The sequence below is a fragment of the Nesoenas mayeri genome (genome assembly GCF_963082525.1).
Source record: "Nesoenas mayeri genome assembly, chromosome: Z".
Taxonomy (NCBI): Eukaryota; Metazoa; Chordata; class Aves; order Columbiformes; family Columbidae; genus Nesoenas; species Nesoenas mayeri.
Genome location: NC_137542.1, coordinates 25,685,554 through 25,711,176, shown reverse-complemented (window position 1 = coordinate 25,711,176; position 25,623 = coordinate 25,685,554). Strand labels below are relative to the sequence as shown.

General features: G+C 39.5%; 1 protein-coding gene across 1 annotated transcript in view; it reads right to left on the bottom strand.

Moving 5' to 3' along the window:
• Positions 1–8,149: 8,149 nt before the first annotated feature.
• Positions 8,150–25,623, bottom strand: part of NTRK2 (neurotrophic receptor tyrosine kinase 2) — a gene marked incomplete at its 3' end in the record, with an annotated part of 173,792 nt that continues 156,318 nt past the window's right edge. Inside the window, exons 13-14 of the mRNA XM_080362473.1 lie at positions 9,178–9,336; positions 8,150–8,335 (exon numbers count right to left, since the gene is read on the bottom strand). Coding sequence (XP_080218599.1) covers positions 8,150–8,335; positions 9,178–9,336 — 345 coding nt within the window. The remainder of the gene's footprint in view (positions 8,336–9,177; positions 9,337–25,623) is intronic.

Sequence of the window (25,623 nt, the reverse complement as noted above, 5' to 3'; positions counted from 1 at the left end):
AAGGTGATAAATGCCTAGTCATTTGAGTTACCTGTGTCAACATTCCCATTTCATGTCCATCATCAATAAATTACTTATTAATTCCCAAGAGCTTGTGACTGGTTAGATGGTGAACTCAGCCTAATTAATCGTGGAGCCAGCTCTGCCCATGCTGAGGCACACTGACCAGACGTTATCAGTTTTTCTGTATTTAAATGAACTGTTTCAGAAAAAAAACAGGCTAAAATCAGGATAATAGAGTGGCAGATCTGGACCTTCCATGAGACTAGCAGCCATTGTATCATAACAAAGCACTGCCAGGCCTAGAAACGTCTTCTTCTGTAGTGGAAGAGCTCACAATACGTGCAAATAATTTGTTAAATGTCTGTTTTATTTGTCTTTGAGGTCAGACACTGGGACAGCACAACTGCATGTCTAATACTCACATCACATTTTAAACAAGGGTTTGGTCACTTACTGTCTGATCTTCTCCCATCCATCTCTTCTTTCCTTGCTGACCATTTAATACAGACCCCAGCCAGAAAGAGCACAAGCTCTTATCTTCTGAACACCCTGATCTAGGCTGAGATTTACCCAAATTGTGGAAATTTTTGACAATACATATTTTTGCACGATATGAGTATCAACTCAAGGAAGTAAAGCAATTGTTTTTGCACACCTCACTTATTCTGCACAGTATTCTTTGCTGCATCACTGAGAAAAACAGACCCAAGCTCAAAGATCTTCAACTCTCAAGAGGGAGGAGTTGCTGAAGGAACCCTTGGCACGTTGTGCAGATCAAACCATCCTCAAGAACTCAAGGCACAGGGTTCTTAGCAGAGATATTATTTGAGTGATTCTTCAGGTGATTACTTCAAATATTTTTCTTTCTTGCATGGAGTCTTGATTGTCAGAACCGAAGAGTTATGGTAAATATTACTAAGCTGCTTTAGTAAGCTAACTTGTGAGCAGGTTTAGTAGAGTCTGCATGACTCTGTCCTAATGACATCCAAGGGGCTTTCTGTCCTTTCTAGGGCCATCATTCTTCTTTGTAACATAGACTTTCTTACTGATTTAAAAATAAATTATTATAGCCATTAAAAAATACTAATGGGAGTAACCAATATGCACTGTGAATCACTTTTAAAATACTACAGTGATCAAGATGATTGATTTTCCAGTTATATGAAGCATTTAGCACAAAGACTACTTCATCACGAAATCAATTGTGAAAATTCTTAGGGACTTAGCAGAAACAGGCATGGTACTTGTGTTGCATACCCCCTCCTGGACTGCTGGATATTTGACAGCTCTCTGTGGGTTTGATGCAGAAGGCAGGCACAAGACACGGGTCTTCGGCTGCTGCAAGGCTGTGCAAGGCTGTTGCTGAATAGTAAACTGGAGAGTGCTTGACTGGTTGTGCATCTTGTGGCAGAAAACAGTGGCCTTAAATACGCTACCAAGTCTGATATGTTTTGGAGCATGAGGAAAATCACCAGTCTCCTTAAGGGGTCTTCTGCAAGCCCCTTCTGCAGCCTGAACTAATACCTTTACTGTTACAGTTGCAGTGAATGGAAGGCAGCAAAAATGGCACCGGTCATTACTTCTGAATGGAGCCTCTGCTCTGCAACATGGTGCGTGCTGGAAAACACACAAAACTCAATCAGAGGTGAGGAGGAGTATCAATGTCCTAACACATCCTGCCTGCCCAAGGGCCCATGTCGGGGGGCTGGGCTGTGCTGGGAAGGAGCTATGGACACCCTGAGTAGGCAGAAGATCTGCTGGGGAGAGAAAGCTCCAGCTGTCATCTTGAGGGGGCTGGGCTGCACAGGAGAGGCTGCAGAAATACCCACTGTGCTGCTGAGGCGGTGCATGGGCTCTGCCGCCTCACCTGGCTTCATGTTTGTAGAGCAGCCATCAGGAGAGGCAATGTCCCATCCTTCTGCTGCTACATGTCCCTGGCCTCAGCAGTCCCTGGGGAAAGGGAATGGTGGGGAGGGCGTGCAGGCTGCGGTGCCCGCGCTGCTGGGACTGCAGGGTGATGTTCAGACGGGCTCGGTGCTGAGAGTTTCTGCAGCTTTTGCTGCTGCCAAACACACTTCATTGCAGTTGTCTGCAGCGAGGTGTTTCATTTCGAGATGGCAACACAACCCACTGAGTCTGGAAGGTATCGGCTTTTACCACAAAAGCAGATAAGGTGCTTCTAAGTCAATGGATGAAGATATTTTCCTTTGACTTCTTGAATGCTTGCAGCCAGCTCATCTAATCTGAGGGAGGTCTGGCAGCCTGAAGCAGACACAGCCATAAAGTGGCTCTCACCCTGTTTTACTCTAGCCATGAAGTGCTTGGTTTAGATCAATAGCTTGTGGACGGATCTTCAATCAAGTTGCCGAACCTCCTTTGGATGTCTGAGCATTCTGCATTCTGAATCTTAACTACGCTCTTCAATGACTTGGATTTAATACCATATTTGTTCACGGTATATTCATTCTAGATCAACATCAGTTAAAAACAAAAAACTACATTTTTAATGGGGCTGTGGTTTGAGACACTTCTAGTAAAAAGCCAGAAAATATCTGAAGACTGGTTCCTGCTAAGCCAGCTCCCCAAATGAACAAGCATTCAAACAGAAAATCAAAGAATAAAAAAAAGAGTCTGTCATCAAATTCAGACTGAATATTCCTTTTCCTTATTAATATTGGTCTGCTCTTTCAACTATGAGTTCAGCAACTTTTTTTCATTCAGGGTTTTAGAGTGCAAATATGTCATGCTTGTAAGCATGTCAAACTGTTCCTTAATTTCGTCCTCTTCAAAAAGGCAGGAGGTAAAAAAAAGGCCTTCTAACAAAAGAAAATAGCGCACAACACTCACAAAACTTTTAGTTTTTTTTTAAAGTAATCATTTTATCTTTCTTTTGGATGACATTGTTTATTGTAAGACATCATTTTTATTAAATACACTGTAATACAAGAGACTTTCCATGTCATGTCAAGAGAAGCTGGTCACATGATTCACAAACAAAACTTTTAACACTGATACCTAGGCATCACTTTGAAATCAGCCAAGATGCAATGAAAGTTTAAAGCAATGACTAGTAACAAACTGCAAAACAAGAACCACTAAATATTTCCACGGAGACATCACATTAAAAAAAAAAAAAAAAGAAAAAAAAAAGAAAAAGGAAAAAAGGAAGGAGAAAGCTCTACACACCAGGTCACAGTTTGGTGACAATATAGAGATTTATATTTATACATAGATATCACCCTCTTTATCTTAAGTGACAAAGAGAGTGATATCTAGAAATATATATATATACATTTAGTATAGGTGGAGAGCAGGGCTGGGACAAATATTTCATAATTAATTGATTTTCTCTCTATGGGTGATTCAATTAAACATCAATGTTGAATTAAATTATTTGTATATAAAACATTCTTAGCTGCTTTTCTTTAAGTTAAAGAAAGATACATATAAGCTGCAAGATATAGGCCTCTGGAAAGATTTTATTTGACCTCTGTTTTCTCACATATTCCAACCAAATGGCCTCACTACTAGCAGCTTCTATTATCCTTGCCCAAAGTATTCAGTGTTTATAAAATACCAGCCAGTCATCACTCAGAACCCTCTACAAGCAAACAAAAAATCCCCACAGACTTGGTCTAGAATGCATAGACGGTAAAATAACACACCCAACATTTCCCATTTCTTCTCCTGAGACTTATGTTTAAAAGATGGCAAAATAGTCACTTGGTTGCTATTGTGAAATTCACAGTGTTTTCCCTGCAACATGTAGATTTTTTTTTTTTTTTGCTTCATATTTATGATTAATGTAGCACACCCCCCGCCCCACCCAAATAAAGGTGTTTTAACTAAGGCTCTAAAGGACCTCGATTCAAAGCAGCAGTGGTTCATCCCAGCCCTCACAACAAGAAAATACAACTTCTTGTGCTATCAAAACCTTCAATTTGATTTGAAAACCCAGTCTGTTCCCCAGCCCCTTCCCACTCCCTTCCCTCACATTTTTTTAAGCAGTACTTGAAATTCAGTCACAAGCTGCAACAACACAGACACAGACTTGTTCTAACGCAGATGCATTGTATCTCAGTCATCCAGTGACCTGATTGTTTTATTGGATTAATTAATTAATTTTAAAACTGTTTTGTAAAAGACCACATCAACCACTACAAAAACAATCTCTCAGAAAGGTGGGGAAGGGTACAACAAGAGAGAGAGGGGGAAAGGAAGAAAGAAAGGAAGAAAGGAAGAAAGGAAGGAAGGAAGGAAGGAAGGAAGGAAGGAAGGAAGGAAGGAAGGAAGGAAGAAAGGAAGAAAGAAAGAAAGAAAGAAAGAAAGGAAAAGAAGGAAAAATGATAAGAGAAAGTGAGAAATAAATAACAAGAAAGGAATAAAGAAAAATCATATGCAGTTTCTCCAGACAATAAATAGCTATATCATTTTACAAATCAAAATGAAATGAAGTTATTCTAAAATGGACACACTCCATCATGCATCATTGGGTGCTGTTGCTTTACAAGTATCTGTTCTCCACGGCCAGTTCTGTGCTTTGTGGATCTATTGAGAGTGAAGGACAGAGCGTGGTGAATGCTGCTATTATTACTGCTGAATTTTGGCATTCTCATTGTCCTACAAGTCATGTTGCAGTCTGAATAGTCCAGCTCATTCTTGGAATTATTTCGTTACTGCAGACGAGTATAAAATGCTAATAGAGCTGCACTGTTATTCCAGGACAATAAAACAACGATAGTACAAACCCAGAAATGACAGTAAAACAAATTCTGTTTTCTGAGCTTCGAAGCTTGTCTGTTCATTTCATCGTGAGAAAACAACAAGTGAGATGGGAATGGAAGAAATGTTTTTATGCAATCATCTGGGGAAAAAAAAAGTGCTTGTTGCTCTATCTCTGGCATTCCAGTACTGCCTCTGCTGCACACCAGCTAAAAATTTGAATCTTACAAACACAGAAAAAGAAATATCAAAAGAAAAAAAATATTTTGGTTGCTCAGCAGACTTTATCAATTTATTAATAGCAGTCTAATAATTGTTTGTAATAATGTAGGTGTATGTAAATTTATACATATACACACAGCCCATACATAATGTGCATGCATGTCTGCACATATATAAATAAAATACAACAGACATAGGCATACATGTATATGCTATGTGTGTATATATATATGCTATATGCAAATACACATATATAATATATATTATATATATGATCAGTTCATAGCACAGTCCAGAAATACTTTTTAAATGAGCCTGATTGTCACATTTACTCAGTGTACACAATTTATCTGACAGTGCAAGCATGATGAATATGCACATATACTCACTCTTCATTGTGATTTGAACATTTCTTCCTCTTCTCTGCTCATTCTGCTACACTTACCCACCTTCTCATGAACAAACATAAACTACGTATAGCTACAGTTTATAGCTTGTCTACTGTGATTATACATTTTATGCACTATCAAGAACATTAATGATATAGGTCAAGGTTATCCATACCAGTGGCTCTGTAGCACGTTTGGTCCTTTAGAAGCTTAACATACTGCTATGTTATTGCACAATGCATTGCAATTCTCTTTATTCTCTGAAGTGACTCTAAATAGTCTCATTAGTAAATAAAAAAGAAGATGCCACTACGTACATTTTCAGGGTTTTGTGGTTATTTTTGGTATACATTCTTTCAGTGCTTGCAAAACCCACCTGTTTGCTTTCAGGCTGGAGCCTGCTTTCCAATAGAAGAAGCATCTCAGATGCCTTTTTCTTCAGCTCATAAGAAACTAAGACAGAATACAGCAGGTAGAAACCTCGCACCCCCCTCCACCACCTGCAGCCTCCTCCTACTGCACAGTGAGAGCGGACTCTGACATGCTTCTTTTCCACCACTGTTACTTTGAAAATCAATTTCAAATTCCTTTAAAACACAACATTCAGATTCTCAAGAGAATGGGTTTCACTGGATGCTCAGTCTTTATCTAGCCTTCTGTGTGAACTTCTGAGACAGTCTAGATAAAATCTTAAGGCCCATTTTGTAGGAATCTTCCTCTGGCTTTTTTGTATGTTTCCAGTTCAGTAGCAGTTAAGAAATAACATCTAGTTTATTAAAGGAATACTGAGTATGGCTTTATAGTAACACTGTCATGTTTATTTGTAATGCTTCCTTTTCAATGACATTGAGAAGGGCAAAACTTCATCGCTGTCCAGTGAACTGTTTTCTTTTGAAAATGTTCAGAATCTTTATGAGCTAGCTCTAAAAGCTTCTGAAGGAAAAACCTAAAGTGCCTCAATAAATAATATATGCAAGCAAATTATATATTAAATGTGCTATGGGAACACTTATAAAAATAAAATGCTTAATTTATTAAATAAAATATCCCCAACACAAAGATTAAGGACTTTTGATCTGGCTCATATCAATAAGAAATAACAAAAAGAGAAAACAGAAAGAAAGATCACTTTTTTTTTTTTTTTTTTTTTTGCAGTAACGCCCCCTCACAGAGGGAGGCAAAAGTCTTGAGGAATAGGTAAGGTAGGTTTTCATTTGTAAGAATTCATATTAAAAATAATCCTAACTCTAAATTTGAAATCATCAACATCTGGTTTGAAAAATAACATGTATGCCCATGCAGCTGTCATCAACACAGTGGCCATGCAAATGTACACACACAATGCCAATCCAACCAAAAAGAAATTATTTAAGAAAGAGTGGATGTTGGTAACGACAACACTAGTATCAATACAAATATGGTGCTGAGCTCAGGGTCTCTGCACTCTTAAAAGTAAGCCATAACCTCAGAGTAATTAGTTTCCTCTAGAGATTTCTATCCCCTAGCACGGCTCAAACATAACCGTGCTTTAGATTATTCATGTTATATCAGCGTATTGTATCTGTAACATTGTAAAGGCATTTTAACATGGCTAATGTCCTCCATTAGCCCCTTCTAATGAAATATAAGTTACATTGTTATGAGTTTGCTATGCCTACTAGGGTGCACTACAAAATGAGTGATAGTTTCTGCACAAAGGGCATTAATCGACAAAGACCATGCAGAGTTTTGTTCGCACGGTTAAAAAAAAAAAAAAAAAAGAGAGAAAAAGGATTGAGGAAAGAAGGAATATGCTGCTGGACAAGCACAGTATAAGATACACCTGCCCCAGCATCTATAGCTTGCCCTATCTTATCAAAATCCTTAGTTTCAACACCTGATCTTGAAATTAATACTGTACATGAATAAGCCTAGCTTTAGCCTTCATTGAAAAAGACTAGCTGGAGAACATTTTTATACCATTGGCATGATAATATCCTACCAGAAGACAAAAGAAGGGCATGTGTTTAGTTTATCATGTAGAAACGCAATTATGTGCAGTGCAGGCAGCATCTTTTTCCCTTTTACTTGTATCTGGCAATGAAAGGTGCTGGCAAAGCACCTCCTTGAACAATCCCTTTAGTCCTCAGAAACACTCTTCAGGGAAAGCGTCAAACCCCATCTTGCCTTCCATCAAATCATTTCAGTGTTTCTTTGTGGGGTTGGATGCCATCTGATCCCCTCATTCCTCCAGATAGTGCATCACACAAGACTGTCTTCTTTCCATCTGGCTTTATCTCTGCAAGGAATATGCTTCATGTAGAGAACACCAGTCTTCTTTTCCACCCACATGCCAAAGCAAAAAAATTGAGGTGAATCCATAGAAACTCCCAGTAGCTGTACTGCTGAAATCACAAAGTTCGAGTCAAATATATTTTTCCCTTTTTTTCATCCACATCAAAGGCATGAATACAACAAGGCATTGTTAGTTGTGGTGGGCAAACTGAAGAGTCTGCTGATATAACAGATCATGTTTTTAAGGCCTTTGTCTATGCAGAGTTACAATAATGCAGAAGCCAAGTTGATTAGAAAGACAGGAGAGAAGAAAAAAATGACAGAAACTGAAAGAGAGAGAGAGAGGAGATACGTCTCAGTAATGTCTAAAACGTCAATACTTTGTCTACAGATGGAGAAGCGCACATTGCTTGCCCTTTGAAAGCTTCTCCGCAACTTTGTCATTAATACTGTCAAAGTTAAGAACACATTTTAATGGAGTTCAGCGGCAGTTGAACACATCGATTCCCGCAGCCCATAACAAGAAATTCTAGGAGACTTTAGCCTAAAATATCCAAGTAGACTGGAGACGCCTTGGCCAAGTTCTGGAGGAGGGAATGGATTTCTTTGATGTTGAGCCTCATGTGAGGCTCCCGTTGCCAACAGCCCAGCATCAAGTCATACACTTCCTTGGGGCATGTGCGAGGTCTCTGCAGGACTCGGCCCTGAGTAATGCACTCAATCACCTACAAGAAATCACAAAGAAAGGATCAGCACAGCTGAGCCAACTACGTGAGGGTCATACATGGAAGAGTTCACTGCTAACCACCACAGCAGCCTCACTGGTGGCAGTCATCCAGCCAACTCTGCCAAGGGCTGTGTTTCTAGGTACACTTATGAGCAGCAGGATGAGATCTGGGAAAAACACTGTAAAACAAGTTATCAAGAGGCAATAAATTCACTGGTACTAAGTTCACCCATGTTGCCCCTTCCACTCATGAGGGAATGATAGCCAGGAAGTAATTCCACACCTTGTCTCTCCACCCATCTATCAACCTCACGTCATCTCAGAAGGAGGCTAAGTTTTCACCCTGCTCACACAGAGCATCAATGCCTCTGTCTCTTTTCTTCCCTTCCTCTCTCCCTCCTTCCTTAAATTTATAAGTATCACTGTGGCTTATCTCTGGAAAGTGGTTACTTGTGACTGCCTGGAAATCAAGAGATCTCCATATTACTGCAATGTATTCAAGAATGGTTTTAGGCAGCCACGCTGCAACAACAACAAAAACATGTATGATATGGAATTGAAATCACCAAAAACCTGTTCAGGATACAGCTAAGCTCCCTTTCGCTGACTCATGGTCTTTCTCAATAGTCAGAGCAGACAATACAAATGAAAAAGCTAAATTCCAACTGGTGTAGTTCTGATTGGACAACTTCCATCCACCCTGGGCATAAAGGAGTGAAAAGGAAGGAATTCAACTACAAACATAAATATCTGGTATAAGGGGTTTTATCTTTACTAAACAAATTTCTTACTGCCACTTCTCCAGAAAAGTCACACCAACAGTTAACATATTACACACACCTCATTGTTTGAGAGCTGATACCATGGTTGCTTGCCATAGGTGAAGATTTCCCATAACACAACCCCCAGGCTCCAGACATCACTTTCTGTGGTGAACTTCCTGTACATGATACTCTCTGGAGGCATCCAACGAATGGGTAGCATGGTGTGACCCCCAACCTGAGAAAAACAAATGAAAGAGTCAGAAATAATTCCTCTAGACTGTCATGAGGAAGAGCATCCAGATGTTAAATAACGAGAACGTGTGGTTTCTTTTTTTCCCATCTGATACCACTCACTTCAAAGAGCTTTTAAGGACCAGAGATTCATGGTCCAAACTCCTCTCCCCCCAGCAACAATCACTACCATGACAGGTTTCTCAACAGAATCTCTAAAGACATGCTTTCTGAAGTGCAAACTCATTTTTAACATTTGCTTGGCACACCCTACCCAAGGAACAAGGAAGATGTACAAAATTATTAATTAATTTAGCCTACCAACGCTCTTTAAATTAGGCCAGTTATACTTTTCATTTTAACACTCAGGAAACTAAAAAATATTCATGAAATGAAATCTGCACTGATGGCTCTCCTAGAAACTCATCAACTGAAATCCGTGAGACACAGTGGTCTGATTGCATGACATGGTAGGATCAGGATCTGTAAGGTCTAATATCCTAATTTTGAGTGAATTAAAGCAATGCTGTTTTCTGTTGATAATTACCAAAGTTATTGCATCAAACGATTTTGTTCCATGTTAACTACCCAGTCCTGCACAGCTTTTAAAATAATTTAAGTTAGTTGTATGTATTCCCTTGACAATAAACAATTCGTAAAACACTGACTCCTACCCCAAGTAAAGTCATGTTGAATGGGATCTTTCACTGAATGAATGCCTTTCTGAAAATCTCCTAGAACTTTTTTCTTTTTCCTCAGCATCCTACATTTCCTTAAAATTAGGCTGCCTAACCTTAATTGACATTTAAAAAAATCTCGTATTTCCAGTTTCTAAACAATTTATTGTTCCTGACATGTCCCTCTCTGACTGGATCATATCAATATAGAAATCCACTCAAGTACTCTTAAAATAGTGTAACTGAAGAGATATTGTGATATAGATATACACATATTCTGATTACTTCTGCATCAAGACAGCTGTGAATATTTCCAAGGAAGTTCTTTAAAAAAAAAAAAGAAAGAGCAAGCTTTTTCAAGGACATCTAATTTTTTATTAACTCTAATTTTCCTGTCTGAATATGTGTTTAGTTATGAAACCACATTTGCACTTTCAAGATTCTGTCAATTCAAAATATCATTTCTCCTCGTGGGACTTTACATTTGTTGTTACAAATAATACCCTCCTTGTTCTCATGTTGAAACAGCAAATGGAAAAAAAATCCACTAGAAGTTCAGTCAGGGTTCACATTATTTCTAAATCACACAGAACGTCCATTTCCAGTTAGTTTTCAGTAATTCAGCATTAGTGCATCATACAAAAAACACAGCTACGGCTGTGAGAGCTCAGCCCTGTTCCATGCATTGCCACAAGTCAATGCTTGCTATTTACTCCACAAAAGCAGAAAGCCATGCTAAAACTTCCACAGACTTGGTCTGTAACTCCTCTTTTCCTCTGCTCCCCCTACACGAGATGTCATGCGAGTGATGGAGGAGTATTTTTTGTCAGGATGCTGAATGAAAGGCAGGGCTCCCAACTTTGGTTCCTGGCTAAACTGTGGATTTGCTTCTGACTCACTGCAGGCTGCTGTGCGCAGGTTTCAAAGCTGGGACACAACTCCTGCGGCTTTCCACCTACCTTACAAACATACACTTGAGCACCCCATTGACAGAGAATGGAGACGTATTTTTAAGTGCTTTTCTCAGTTCAGCTCATTAATCTCTGAGTTACAGTTTACCACTCTGGCAGGCAGACTGGCTGTAAGACTCCATGCATCATATTTTTAACCACCTGTGGCTGAGAAGTCACTCAGTAAGATGAAGAGTTTGAAGTAACACGCAAACATGCTGACATGTAAAGAAAGCTTCAATTTCCCAGCATATCATAACCCAAACTGGCGTGGCAACCAAACAGCTCCAAACCACCACTTTTACTGCCATCTTAGGAGGTATTTCATTAGAAAGTCAGAAAAGTTAGTCCCTTAGAAACATGGAGACACACACGTACAGACAAAGGGCAAGTGCCGTTAAAAGATGGTTAGTGACGAGAAGCTTTTGGTCTCATTAAATATTAAAATGGCTCTTAGATCTGCTCTATCATATAGACTCTGCTACTGATTCTTTTCAGCAATTTCTTTTACTCATTCCTTAAAAATTAATGAAAGCTATAAACAATAAAATATGTGTCTCTATTTTTTTCTTATTTGTCACATCTTACATCAAGAGATTTTGAAAAAGTAAATTAAAAAAATAAACAACAAAACACACAACCTCCCTAATCTTCTTTTCCCATGGTTCCTTGCTACAGAGCCGCAGTGTATTTGTGGTAGAACTCTGTGCTGAGTTTCCAGCGCCATTAAGTAAAATGAATGACACGTCTCTAGAGTCATGACGGTAAATTGCCACCAAATGATGGCTCTGCAATGAACTGATCTGTAACATCACAGACCTAGCTGTCTCTCTTCGCAGTCATAGCAAGACTGACTTATCAGTATTGACACCAAGAATTCAATTTACAGATAAGCATGAGCCACAGGGCTCTTTGGTGTTTTTCCACATCATCTTACCTGGAGCTGTGTCCACTTCTGTCCCTGAAGGCAGAGTAATTGCCCAGGACTGAGAAGTCCTGAGGTCTCTCCATCTCTGTCATTGCCAATATAAATAATTTTAGGCAAAGTTACTTCCAACACTTCAGGATCTTCGTGAAGATAACATTTAATGCTTTGCAAAGTATCAATAAAAGCATTATAATGGGTGCTCTTCTTGCCAGATGGCATTGCACTGAAAACAGGATACCTGTGCAACACTGACCATCACCCGTGGCAGGCTGCACAACTCGCTATGGTCCAGGAGCACCTTCAGTTTCAACTCAGATTTCAGTTCAGACATACCAAAAGCACAGGTCAGGGCCTGGCCAAAGGCACTTCTTCTAAATGCATATTTCCTTCTCTATTAATGATCAGTGGTTACTGAGTCAACACTTTTACTCAAAAAAGCAGTAAGGGGTGTGTTAGGTATATGGTTAAAATGAGGCACACGCTTCAGAGCTTTCCTGAACTGAAGCCTGGGACTTGACACCACTGTTTGCAGGACGCCTGAAACAAATTGCCAGCCAATTGTGAGCTTCTTTCAGTCTTCATTGAACTGTTGAGTCCAAGTACCCACAGTTGTGCCACAACAGCAGTGAAGAGAGGTGAAGTGCCTTTTTCCTTTTGTTGTCAAACTCTCAGCAAGGCTAAGTGGTGTTTTCCAACAAGGACCAGTGAAGAAAAACATGGCTACATTGACCAAAGTTTAAAGGTGGTGAGTGCTTCAGAGATGCCTTCTGTATACGCTTTAAGAAGAAACCCAATTATTACACAGCTCTCAGGTATCATCAGCATTCTGCAGGATCAAGTCCCTGCTATACATCCTGTAATTCAGTGCTGCTTGATACAGATAATTTTTAAATGTTTGTGTGCTAAGCACATTACAGTTGCAGGTAAATAACACCTTTATATCCAGTCTAGCTATGGTTATGACAGGTTTAAAAGCATTACAGTTTTAACTTAATATGCTACCGCTTTAAAATCCATATCGTAGCTGTAAAAAGGATGCAAAAAATGACCATTTTACAGCTACAAATTAGGATGTATTTTCTCGATGTTATCTGAAAGCAGCTGCATTATGATGGTTCGTTTTTATTAAGAATTGCACTTGTACAGATCCTTTCTGGTACTTAAGTACTTGCTTCCAAACCTCAGTTTATGTAAGCAAGCACTTCCTAGCCCAGCAGTAGCTTTGTCTTACATTCACTAGTTGATTCTACTAGCAATATTAGGCTAGAATCTAAACCAGAAAGCCTGGTGAATTAGCTTCTGCAATGTGCAAACTATTCACAGGAAGGAGGCTGCTATGCCAGACCAGTGAACTATGATCTTCTTCCAAGAAGCACTTTCAAGAGGAAATGGCCACATTTTTCCATTTATGAAATATTGCACTTCCAACAATACAATGTCATCCACCTTGTCATCAGTTTCAGCACTCATCTTTTAAATGGATTTAGCACTTTGAAAGGTGCCAGATAAGCTGACCTTCAACACTGTTTTCATTTATTTGCAAACACCAAGCTTCAAGGACTGCTGTAGAAACGTCATGTCTTAGCCTTGAAGCAGGGCATCTAATTCTAGAATTTGCTAAAGTTTGTCAGCTTTCTGGCTTCATATGTTCTGTATCCCACTTCATGGGCACTAAGAAATGGTGAGGGTTGTCTAATGCAGAAATTTTCATTTTAAGAAGGAAATCAGGCCTATAGTATTAAATTCTGTGGAAGATGACTTTTGTTGCCTAGGGGTCAGCATCCATCCATCCATCCATGCAACCATCCAATGTAAATCCAGCTTTCTTGCACATTAATATTACTTCTACAGAGAGGAGCCCTCAGCTGATTGTCATCAAGCTGAAGGCAGGCAATCACTGCAGTCTGCCTCTGCAAATTTAAAATGCATCTGTCAACACCCTGCCCCGGCCACTGTTTCAATTTCTACTGTCCAGCTGCCGTGGGAACTCAAAGCTGTGCTGCCTGATGTTTGTGAGCAGATGGGTACACTCTCTTACAAAGAATGAGCAAATGAAGCCTTGTGGTCCTGCTGGGAACAGGAGGCTGTGGGTGAAGCCAGGGGAAGCCAGCCTACAGAGGTATGGATGAAACAGGCTGTATGTGAGGCTGCACAGGTAAGATACAAGCCATGGGCTGTGAAAGGCACAAGAAATAACATTCTTAAGATGACTACTTGATGAATTCACATGAGGTTTGTGCCTTACTCATTTGTTCCATGAAGAAGGAGGGCTGAATGGACTAGCTGCACTTTTGCAATGTATGCCAGCTGTATCCCCACCTTACCAGAGCAGCATTGGGGGTGCTGATGGTGCGAAAGAGGGCTTTGGGGCTCCAGAGCCATGTCAAAGGGTGCTGCAGGGGCTGACCAAAGGACAGGACACGGATGAGCTGGAACACAGAATAATCTCTCCTCCTGCTAAATGCTGGTGGCTGTATTTGGAGCAGCTCCAGCACTTCTGGAGAGGACATCAAATCCAATCCCCGACTATTGGAGGCATTGTATAATATTACATAACTCTTTCCTTTCATTTTTTTCTTTTTCTTCTTCTTTTTCTTTTTTTTTTTTTTAAATTTCTGGCTTTAAGTAGTTGATTACTCTGAATTCATGCAGTTAAAAGCACAGCGACCAATTGCGTAGTCTTGGAAAGCAGAGTTCCTCATTTACGTTCAGCGTTCCCAGGTTCCCACGATTCCCACAGAGTGACATTGCAGTAATGTGTCACAGCGCTTTGTATATTCTCCAAAGACTAGTGATGCTTTTTCTGCCAACAGGATAAAAGTAATCTTTCTACTTTGTGAGCCCAATGAGCCTGAATGACTAACCCATGGGTTTCAGCTGTGATTCTGCCCAATGCCCTGTCTGGCTTGACTGCCGCATCTCTCCAGAGCCCTGCTGATTTCAGACCTTCTGTAGTTCAGGATGGTAGTCTTAGAAGCAGCTACACAGTTCAGCATATGTTTAAATTAACTGTCATGTGGCAACTCAGTTTCTTTAACCCAACTGGACTTTAGTTTGTCGAGCTGGAAGCATGCTATACTTTTTGATTAATTTGTTCACTCTCTCCTAAAAAAGGATCCTGTATACTTGTGGGATTGCAGCATTTCAGGGTAGTTTTTGCTATTTATGTTTTGGTCTTCTGACTTGTTTCCCCATTTCAGGATGATATAACTGCAAAGAAATGTTCTCTGCAAAAATTATCACGTCTTATTGCTAAAACTGAAAACCTCTCCTCTCTTGGTGAATATCTGCTCTTTCCCTCTCATAAAATGCTGTCAAATGTTTCCCTCAGCACAAGAAAAAAAAAAATCAATAACTGTTATTTTCATTTCTTCTATGCCCTGGCCTTGCAGATAAAGACAATGTCTCCTCTTAAAATACCATCAGTGCTGCCACGTCCACTTGCAGAAAAGCAGTACATTATTTTCACAGACATAACAAGCCATACCACTCCAGTACATGAGGGTACTGAATTATGAAATAAAGCAGATCATTCACCAGTAGCTAAAGATGTATTCTTTATTTTCGCTTTTAACCCTGGTTTAGTTCATCTCTATTAAAAAATGGCTTACATTCTCAATTAATTCTACCAGTGGTCTTGTCAGAAAATTGTAACAATGCCTAGAACAACATTTATTACACTGTAAATTCTCTCTTCAGCTGTGCAACATCAGTTCGATACCATGCATCAACTTTGTGTTGCTGGAGATAAGAGTCTTCTCATTAGTCCCTATGAAACCACTGTCACAAGATACTGCCAGCCCCCAAGGCTTACCTGGGATCAAAAAGTGATTATACACATCCATGGAGGATAAAATCTGACAAGGGCTATCAAACACAAAGATACCATGTCTGGCCCAGGAAGTGCCTGAGCTGCAGAGTGCTGGAGGCTAAGAAAGTACATGAGGGAAATATTATTATATGTTTGACCTGTTCCCATACTATTTGGTAGGCACTGGTTCCTCACAGTGACAGGATCCTGGAATAGAGAGGTCTTTATAGAAGCTATTCCTACGTTCCTATGTAGATGGGCCACGCACTCCGACATGCAGTTCTTACCAAACTTCTCAGCAATGCTTATGGAGGGCTAGACATGGTTCTGCCAAAAGGGTTGAATGAAGGAGATATACCACATGGAATTAAAATATATGGATAACCTAATGTATCTCACAATTCCAGAGATCTTTTCAAATGCTAAGTTGAAAGGATACAGAAACTGTAACTACTGTGTTTTACACAACACTATCACATTGGGTCAGCCAAATCTACAGGGTAATTAATAAACTGTAGTAGTTACTGCATTACAGAGCACTTACTCTTCCAAGAAAGGAAAATAAAGTGCCCTAAAGGTAAAATCAGATAAGTGCTATGAAGAAGGTGACATGATTCACATCTCTGATTAAAAGAAATGTCCCCTATCAGAGGGACAGAACGAAAGTTAACCGAACAGAAGTCTGCAGTACTGAAAAGCAATGGATTACAGCTCTTTGGTGAGCAGGATGAAGTGTGTACGAATGAAGTAGTATATCCCTTTAAATATTTATTGTATTTAAAATGAGAAAAAAATCTAGTGTTCAACAATGAATTATAATCTAAGTGAAAAGAAATGGAAGTATATTGTGGTAAACTGAAAGACAACTTGAACCGTGTATTTTAATTAATGCATTGGACATGTAGATTTGTTTCTGAAGATAGGAATTCAGGACCTTGATGAAATAGCAGGGAGCTGGGATTACTACAAGCCAGAGAAGACTTGGTATGTTGAACCAGATGGTGTGTCCTTTCTAAAACACCTTATATTATCCTAATTTGCCATACCGAGTTATGTCATAGCATACAGTTACTGACCACTCCAGCAGCAGGACTTGCAACTCAGAATATTGAGCTCATGTGAAGTCCTGTGTTTTGCTTTACAAAAAGTTATCACAATGTCACTTGTATATCACCCCTACTTCCACACCAGAGTGTCTGCTTGTTCTAACAGTGGATGAAGAGAGGTATCAGGTACCAGCAGACAAATAGCTACAACAACTTACATTAAAATCGTCACAGGATCTGGGATGACCATCTGATGTGTCCAAGTCACCAGCAAAACAATTTTGCAATGCAATATTAATGAACTACAGCCATTGCCTTTCTGATTCTCAAAGCAAACAGTTTAACAAACATTGAATTATCCCTTCATATCAATCCTGAGTAGTCTGGACTACTTGGGCCAAGGAGGTTTTAAAATTAATCTTTAATATGTGATGGAAAACTGGCCTCGACAAGTCTGTACCACAGTTGAAATCCTAATTTCTGTTTGCTGTTCTAAATAGAGGGTTTGAGGTGTGATGTGAATACATGCTAGCTGAACTGCACAGTCGTTATCAACAAGTAGCAGTTACTCGAGGGCAGACTCTGAAAGCCAGGTATCATACCATATAAGCCAGTTTGTGTTCACTGGGAAACCTCTACTCCCAATGTTATGTCTAAAAGCTATTTCTCAAATACAAGAGATCACAACCTTTTCCCGTATTTATTTTACTGAAAACCACATTTTTTTCAAATTTACTGTAAATTATCATAGCATGTCTGGCTCTATTGGTCATGTCAAATTACGCCACAGGAGAAGAGGGGAACAACAGAGCTTGGTTTGTAGCTTTACTTCTCCCTTGTGAGGCACAAAAGTGTTTCTGTAATGTCCATTGCATGGGAGCACCACAATTTTTAGTTGAAATGTCTCAGATGTTCCACTTCCTTGCATTTTGTTAGATGGGTTCTCCTCCTTTTCCCGGGTGGTTAATTTATCACATTGCTTACAAATACCAAGATTAATAAACTACCACACATACGTGAGGCAACCAAATAAGTCTTTAGTATCACAAATGCTAAGAAAATGGGAAAACCTACTGGGTTCCCACATCTTTCACACAAGCAAAAGAAGTTGTTTTGAACCATCAGTCAATAAGTTAACCCTTTTGGGTCAATTATTTTGGCTGTTCACAAACTACCTGTACGATGCTGGGCAAGTCATGTCAGATCAAATCTGTCAGCTACTGACTGCCTGAAAAGAGTTCAAGGATGTACTCTCTCCAGCCAGAAGCATCAAGAAGGCAGAGCAAAGTTTCATGAATTCCAAGGACAGCCAACAATATTGCTATTTCAGAGAATTAGCAATTGCTCTTCTTTGTGAAGGCTTCTCCTTGCCTGAAGAGTAAGAGGGAAGTATGATCTCAAACACAATCCTGATAGCTGTGCAGTGCCTGCACTGGAAGTGACTACACTGGTAATGTCAACACACTAATCTAAGTCTATGCATATAGACAGCCAAATTGACAGGGACCTGAGAGAGGCTAAATTACACTGGTCCTCAGCCAGATGTTAATAAAAAAGGCAATGGCAAGGTCTTTGTGCTCATTTCCCTTCTTTTGTGTAGTCTTGATGTCTTCTGCTTATCACTTTCTCTGGCCTGTAATTTGTTTACATAAACTGGAAAACACAAGAGAAAAGTTTCACTAAAACAGAACAGAAAAAATTCTCTGTTGTTTTCCTTCCGTGAAGTCTAGTTTTTGCTTCCTCACTTGTACCATGACATCATTCCATGAGCTGAAATAGGCATTTACTCTGAAATGAGGCAACCATCAAACAACACGCAATATGATAATTAAAAATACCAGTAACTGCTATTACCAAAAAAAATATTACTCATTCCTATGAAGCCTGCAAAATTCTAAACTGTTCTTATCAAATTCATATGTTGAACTATTCCTCAAGGCATGCTTAAAATATTTTTCTTGGACACAAGAGCCAAAGTGTAGCCCAAACAGTGATGCAATAATTTTATAGCTTTTGGCTGAATACACTGGTGTAAAGGGAGAAATTACACCAGCAGAGGGCTTGGAACCACAAATTTGTGTTTTGGTTTTGTATTTCGTTTTAGTTTTTTTTCTTAATTCTTTTCAGTGCCTGCCTCTACCCTCAGCAGTGTCATTTTCCATTTGGGAAACATCATACTGCGTTGTCTATACAATGGCTGTTGGAATTCACATGACGTTTGTTTAAGACCAATACTGAGCTGTAAATTCTGCTTGTGATGGTGAAACGTCTTTCATTCTTCCTCCAAAATGAGGCCAGATAATCCCCTGACGTGCAAGCATTCATAGAAGGTGTCAGTCTAGCAAGAAATGCCCCCTAATATTTCCCTAGGTGGACCCATTCCCTGATGGCATGTGATCAGGATGAAAATTTGGTTTCCTGACACAAAGCCTGTTAAACTTGCGCATTACTAGGCAATCTGGACAACAGAAGAAGATCACAGCAGTCTTTGAAAGGATTTAGGACTCTGCACTAGCATTTCTGCATTTCAGGTAAGGGTTCTCTGAAGATTTTACACATATTGATTGCCACTCCAGGTTGTGCAACGTACATGCTCACAGTCTTCACCAAATCCTAGTGATGTGTGGACAAAAGAGAAGAGGTGGGAGAAAAACCCACAACTACATCTATTATCCTTGATTTTCCCTCACATATTTTGCAGTGGCCCAATGGAGCATTCTGGAAAATCTTCTACCTCCTCCTTGGATGAATCTGCTTCTTACTGTAACCATGCAGCACTGAGGTGGTTCCTTCCTCATGCATGTTCACCTTCCTCTCTGGATGAATATGAATCCTACTAAAACATTGATTCCTCTGCTTGCTGCTGTGCTGTAATACTCTAATTAACTCAAAATTAACACATAAAAGTAATTTTAGTTTCACTGCTCAAATAAAAGTAGGATATCCAGTAAAATGAAGAGCTCAAAGGCTAGACACCTCACTTTTGTAAAAACAGGCTGCAATTTTACACCAGTGTAATTAAAACAGTTATTTGATGCTTTGAGATCTCTCTTGTGCAGACCAACTATATGACCTTCAATATAAATCTTACATGTAGCATTCCCAGACTCCAGAGTTGTCTAGGTTCAAGGAGGTCTTGGAGATATTTAAAATAAGCCACGTGGGAAATGACTGTCTCGTATTATTAAGACAGCATATTTTAATTTGTTTGGGGTTTTCCGAGATTGTCTACAGTCCCAGTGTTTGGACAGTTCAGGAACACTTGAGGCTAGGACTCTCAAATCATGCTCTGTGAAAATCTGGTACTAAACCTTGTAGTATTTAAATTAGATTGGCACTAGTTTTTTGACCTACGCTTGTATAATGTCTAGGTCAGTGAAGTCCTGATCTACAGGAGGGTCCTACATACCCTTGCAGTACATGTCTTACACAATACTAACAGTTTTTCTAGCCAATTGTAAAAAATTACAAATTGGGTCACCATAGCAGCTGCCCTTTAACTTGGTTACATGATAGTGAGTTACTATACTTGTAATAACAATTGTGAGTCTTCGTACTTCAGAATATTTTTCATCTGCTTCAGATGAAAACTTTTGAAGTATTGTTCCATAAAGCCTGCATTTCCTTTTAAAGTCATGCTACTTTATAATACTCTTTGGACATGTTTCGGATGATCCACACAGAGTATTATCAAATGCAATCAAAGATGTTCTTATTAAAATGTTATGTGCTTCAGGCCTTGGTGTATAGTTTGCTTTGTTTTCTTGCCAGGCAAATCTATTATCCTTTCTGTGCATTCAGTCACCTTCACCTAACCCGGCACCCTGGCCTCTGTGGTTATTTCTACTGAAAAGTCCCTGGATCTTGTATCCATCAGGATATTTTCATTTTATGGTTCACCGTGGCCTACGGGAAGGGGGTGGTTCTGCGGTTCCCATTAGCCTTGACCCCGTACTTAGGCTGCAGCCCATTTTTATTTTCCTTTTCTCTCTGCCAGATAGGAGTTCCTCTTCAAGACACTTCAGTCATTGAGCTGGCTAAGAGGCTTTTGTTAACAAAAAGCAGATGCACCAGTAAGTGTTCTCCTGAAAGGATCTTCCTTCTACCATAATGATTCTGAGTTTGGAAACCCACTGTATTGAAGTATGAATGCTTCAGCCTTCCAGGACATCTGAAATGAGTGTTATACAAGCCTCTACACACATTTTATCAGTTGGCTTATCACTGACTAGCTAACACTGAATAACCAGGGTGCCTTGCTAGCATGGCAATTTCATGTGAATACTGACTTTTTAAATGAATATCCTCCAAGTTGGTGAACTATGTATTTGATCTATTTTAACTTGCTTTTCAGTTCTTTTGAGCGCTTTCCATAGTTACCCCTGTATGAATGACTGCGTGCTCTGTTGCAGAGAATGATGAACTAGGTAGTGAAGGAATGGCATTAATGCAAGATCATGAAGATTCCAGCACAAAATGTATGCCACTTGATTTTGAAATGTTACTTATATCTAGTTACACAGGATAAAATTTATAGCATGACAGTAAATGCACTGCAGTGTCTTTGGAAAGGATACTTAAGTCTTACTGAGATGTCACTGTTATGGTCAGTATGACACATTTGCTGGAAAGGGAGAGGTAGCTTCAGTCTTCTGTGAGAATTGTTGAGCTAGGGAAATACTCAAGTGGGACTTAGCCAGTTAGAAAACCCAAAATATTGCCACGTGTAAATTTTTTGCATCTTTTGAAGATATCACAATGAGTATCATATATGAGCCAATACAGACCGTGTTGCTATCAAACAGGAATTAACTCTGACAATTCTTGAACAAAATTCAATCTGAATTCTTGATCTTTAAGGCCAGACAGCTTCCAAGCATCCAAATCCTCCTGTGACAGGCATGACAGAATAACAGCACAAGCAAGTTTTTGTCTCCAAGACTGTCTTGGTTCTAGAGATAGCAGGGGAGAACTTCGCCTGTTAAACAAACCTAATATGGGTTACTCTCCCTGATGTGCACTTACTCAAATAAGGGTGTCTATAAGCTCAGCAGGAGCACTGTAGTGAAGAAACACCTAGTAAAAAACAGCTCAACAGCATAGCCCGGCAGAATGGGGAAAGAAATCAAAATTAATAGCAATAGAAGAGGAAAGAGAGTGTGGGGATGGAAGGAGTACAGGGGGTGAACAGGAGCTGGAAAAAAGTGAAATGGTCACAACCACAGAGCAGGGCACACAGGAATGGATCAGCAGCAGATTCTAGCTATTGCAAAGCGTCTCCAACAAGCAAGCACACAAGCAGTCATCAGTGAGCACTATGTCCCACATAATCCTCTTATTTACTGCACTCAGTCCCTTTATGGATGGGCTGAAGCCTGGGAAGACTCTTTCACCCCTAATCTTGCATATGCCTTTCATTTTTTTTCAGTAAATTCCCAGTAACATTAACAGCCTCCTACATAATTTGACCTATGGTCAAAACACAGTCAAGCTATGAAAAGCCTCAAGCCTTTTCTGCTTCAGTAAAAGGAATGCAATATTCAAAATAAACACTGCTGGAAAGAACACAATACTCAGAATAATAAATATTGCCCCGTCTCTTCAGCATGTAGGATGCAAAAACTGCAGTGTCCTTGCTCATTTGTTTTTTCTTGGTAAGAGAGAGGTTGGGAATTAAAGAGAGTAAGGCAGAACGGGTACGTTCTCTAAGAGGTCACAGAGACAGGTTTCCACTGCCCTGTAGGACCCCACAGGCCCTTACTGGCAGGAAACATGGCACCTTCCACTGGATCCTGCGGGATTTCACAGGTTGCAAGTGGCTGTCAGGAAGCCCTGATGAAATTGTGCCTTTCAGCTGTCACCACCAGAAATAGGACCTTCCCCTGAGTCAGGGAGCACAGCCTCTTGGACAAGCTTCTGAGCTGTCACTGGGTGAAACTCAGGTTTGGGGAAAGAACCATGGCATGCAGACCGACCCCAAATTACCAGGGGTCTTGGGATTATGTCTGCCACCGCAGGGAGTTGTTTCCTCCAAAACAGTTGATGCATTTGCGTCCTGTCTTGCAGCAGAAGTACAGCTTTCAGTTATTCTGCATTTGTACCAGGAATTTCTTCTGCAATGTCTAACACTGGGCCAATGATACTTTATCGTTACTATCCATGTCATTGTTCTCTGAGAAGCATAAGTAGAAATATACAACTGGCAAGTCCAGCACCTGTAAATACCTTTATTTTTTCTGCTGGAGGTTTACAATCTGTGATCATGCTTTAGCACTAAGGGTGAAATTAATCTCTGTGGGGCCACAGCACGCTAGGTGCTCATGATGCTCTCAGCTGGAAGGCAAGGGAAGAACTACTATACACTTTTTGGTGATTATTAGCACTGAGATGGATGCCAATCACTACTATGTGTTTGCTACAAACCCATCTCCAGAATAATTAATTTTAACATGATATAATTACGGAAAAATCTTATCATTAATATTGTCAGGTTAGTTAATATTTAAAGATTTAAAATGTAATATTTGATTTTAATACTATAAAATACTATCACTGTTAATATTAATTGTGAAAATAATAGGTATTATGTATGCAAAGAAAGATAAAAATGCTCTACCTTCAATGACAGACAGAGCTGTATCTGTAAGCATGAGCTGGGATGCAGGTTCTAGAAGTCAACCTTTTTCTACTGTTCTAAAAAAACGGATAATATTTTTATATTGTGCAACAGTATTCAGAAGCAGTCCATGTGGAACTGAGTGAGCCGTAGCCCTTTTTGTTCTGTACAGCCAATACAAAGAAAAAGAGAGAGGAATTATCTCTGTAAAGGAATGATTGTATTGTAAAGTTTATTGTATTTAGTCTAAGGACTGATTGATAGAAGAATCACAATACCTTTTGACTACCATGTCAATACACTGTGATTCAGAAGTATCAGAAGCAGCAGAGTGTGAGGATGGGATAAAAAGAATGAGAGTCAACAAGGCAGGAGAAAAGTTCACCTTTTACTTCTTCTGGACGGAGAATATCTTCCCTTAAAGTTCTCTTTCCCAAGAAATCCAAACTGATTTATATGAACCTCTCCTTAGGCTACTTACAATCACCTGATTAGTCTATTCAACAATGCCACAGTGGTCAAAAAAATGTCTTCTCTTTGTGAGAATTATTAATGTTCTGAAATGCCTTTGATTCTGTATCAAGCAAAAGTACTGAACATTTAGACAAAATGAAATACTTGGAACCATTTTGAGCAAGAAATTTTGAAATGAAAAGTGTTGATGTTTTCCAGCAAAACAAAGCAGCCAGATGCTCCCAAAAGATTTCAGTTTGAATGGAAACTTAAAACAAAATGTACTCAGATAATTAAAAATAGAATGAGACTAATACTCAATTTAGGTCACACAATCTACAGCGTGGTTGTTTTTTTTTTTGTATTGTGCATCCTCTAAATTGGTTCTGAAGTGAAGAAAAGACCACAGAGGTCTGCTAAGAAAAATATCAGCAGTGTCTGCTGCTGGAGGGCCGGGAGGTGGAAGGAAACATTATGCTGTTGGAGGGCAGCTTCCTGCAGACAGTGACACCTTCTTGAGTGTGAGGGCGCCCAACATTCAGGGGATTCCCAGTGTGTTTCAGGCCCTGAGCAGTTTGGCATGATGAGAGCATGGCAAGGGCATGAGGAACAGCTCAATGCAATAACTATAGTCTCTAAGTTATTTCCATTATCACTTCCAGGACAAATTCCTGGAGGAATTCTTCCCCTGCTTGAAACTGCTCCATGTAGAACTAAGATACTCAGTATCTGCACTGAAGGAAGGCACTTTTTACAGAGATTCACAGGGAAATAATAATAATAATAATAATAATAATAATAACAACAACAACAACAACAACAACAACAACAATAATAATAATAATAATAATCATCATCATCATCATCCAATAATTATTAAAACACAAACAAACCACACACCCCTCACCTCCAACAAACCAACAAACAAAAGCTTCACACAAGATCCCAGGGACCTGAGGGAATGGCAGGAAGATGTGCCAGGGGACATTTAGGTTGGTCATTAGCAAAATGTTCTTCCCCCAGAGGGTGGTGGAGCACTGGAACAGGCTCCCCAGGGAGGTGTCACAGTCCCAAGCCTGACAGTGTTCAAGAAGAGACTGGACAACACCCTCAGACACATGGTGTGACCTGTGGGGTTGTCATACGGAGTGACAGGAGTTGGACTCAATGATCCTTGTGGGTCCCTTCCAATTCAGGACATTCTGTGATTCTGTGATCAAAAAACTATGTCTTAAAACAACTGGCTTGCAGATCCAGTACTAAAACATACTATAGGGAACAAACGTATATTAGGAAGGCAATGGATTATCTTAGAGCCTTAGGTAATTCCTTCAGAAATTTCTCTATGCAGATTCTTTCCATGGAAAGTAAAATGATGGAAGAAAGTAATTAGCAGTTTTTAAAAAGAAAATCAAAATCTAAAATAGCACCAGTAAGTGTCTTATTAAGATACTTAGAAGGCTTTCCTTTTAGAGAGAAAATATTTTAGCACATCTATATCACAACAGAATTAATCCCTTTAAGAATCTTCAACTGTCACATTGCATTGTTTATTCACAAATATCTCAAAACATTTATAGCTCCTGTATAGCTGCATAAAATACATTCAGCACTGACTGAAATATTATCAGCCCAGGACAAATTATTGTAACCATTTAACAGATCAGAAAAACCTTAAAAAAACCCACAACAAAACAGACTAAGCCAAGAAATGAAGAAAAAGACCATGTCCAATGGGAACTGGATGCTCTACAGGAGGGGGCAGCATGGCTCTCAGTATCAGAACTGGAATCTAGCAGAACCCTGTCGT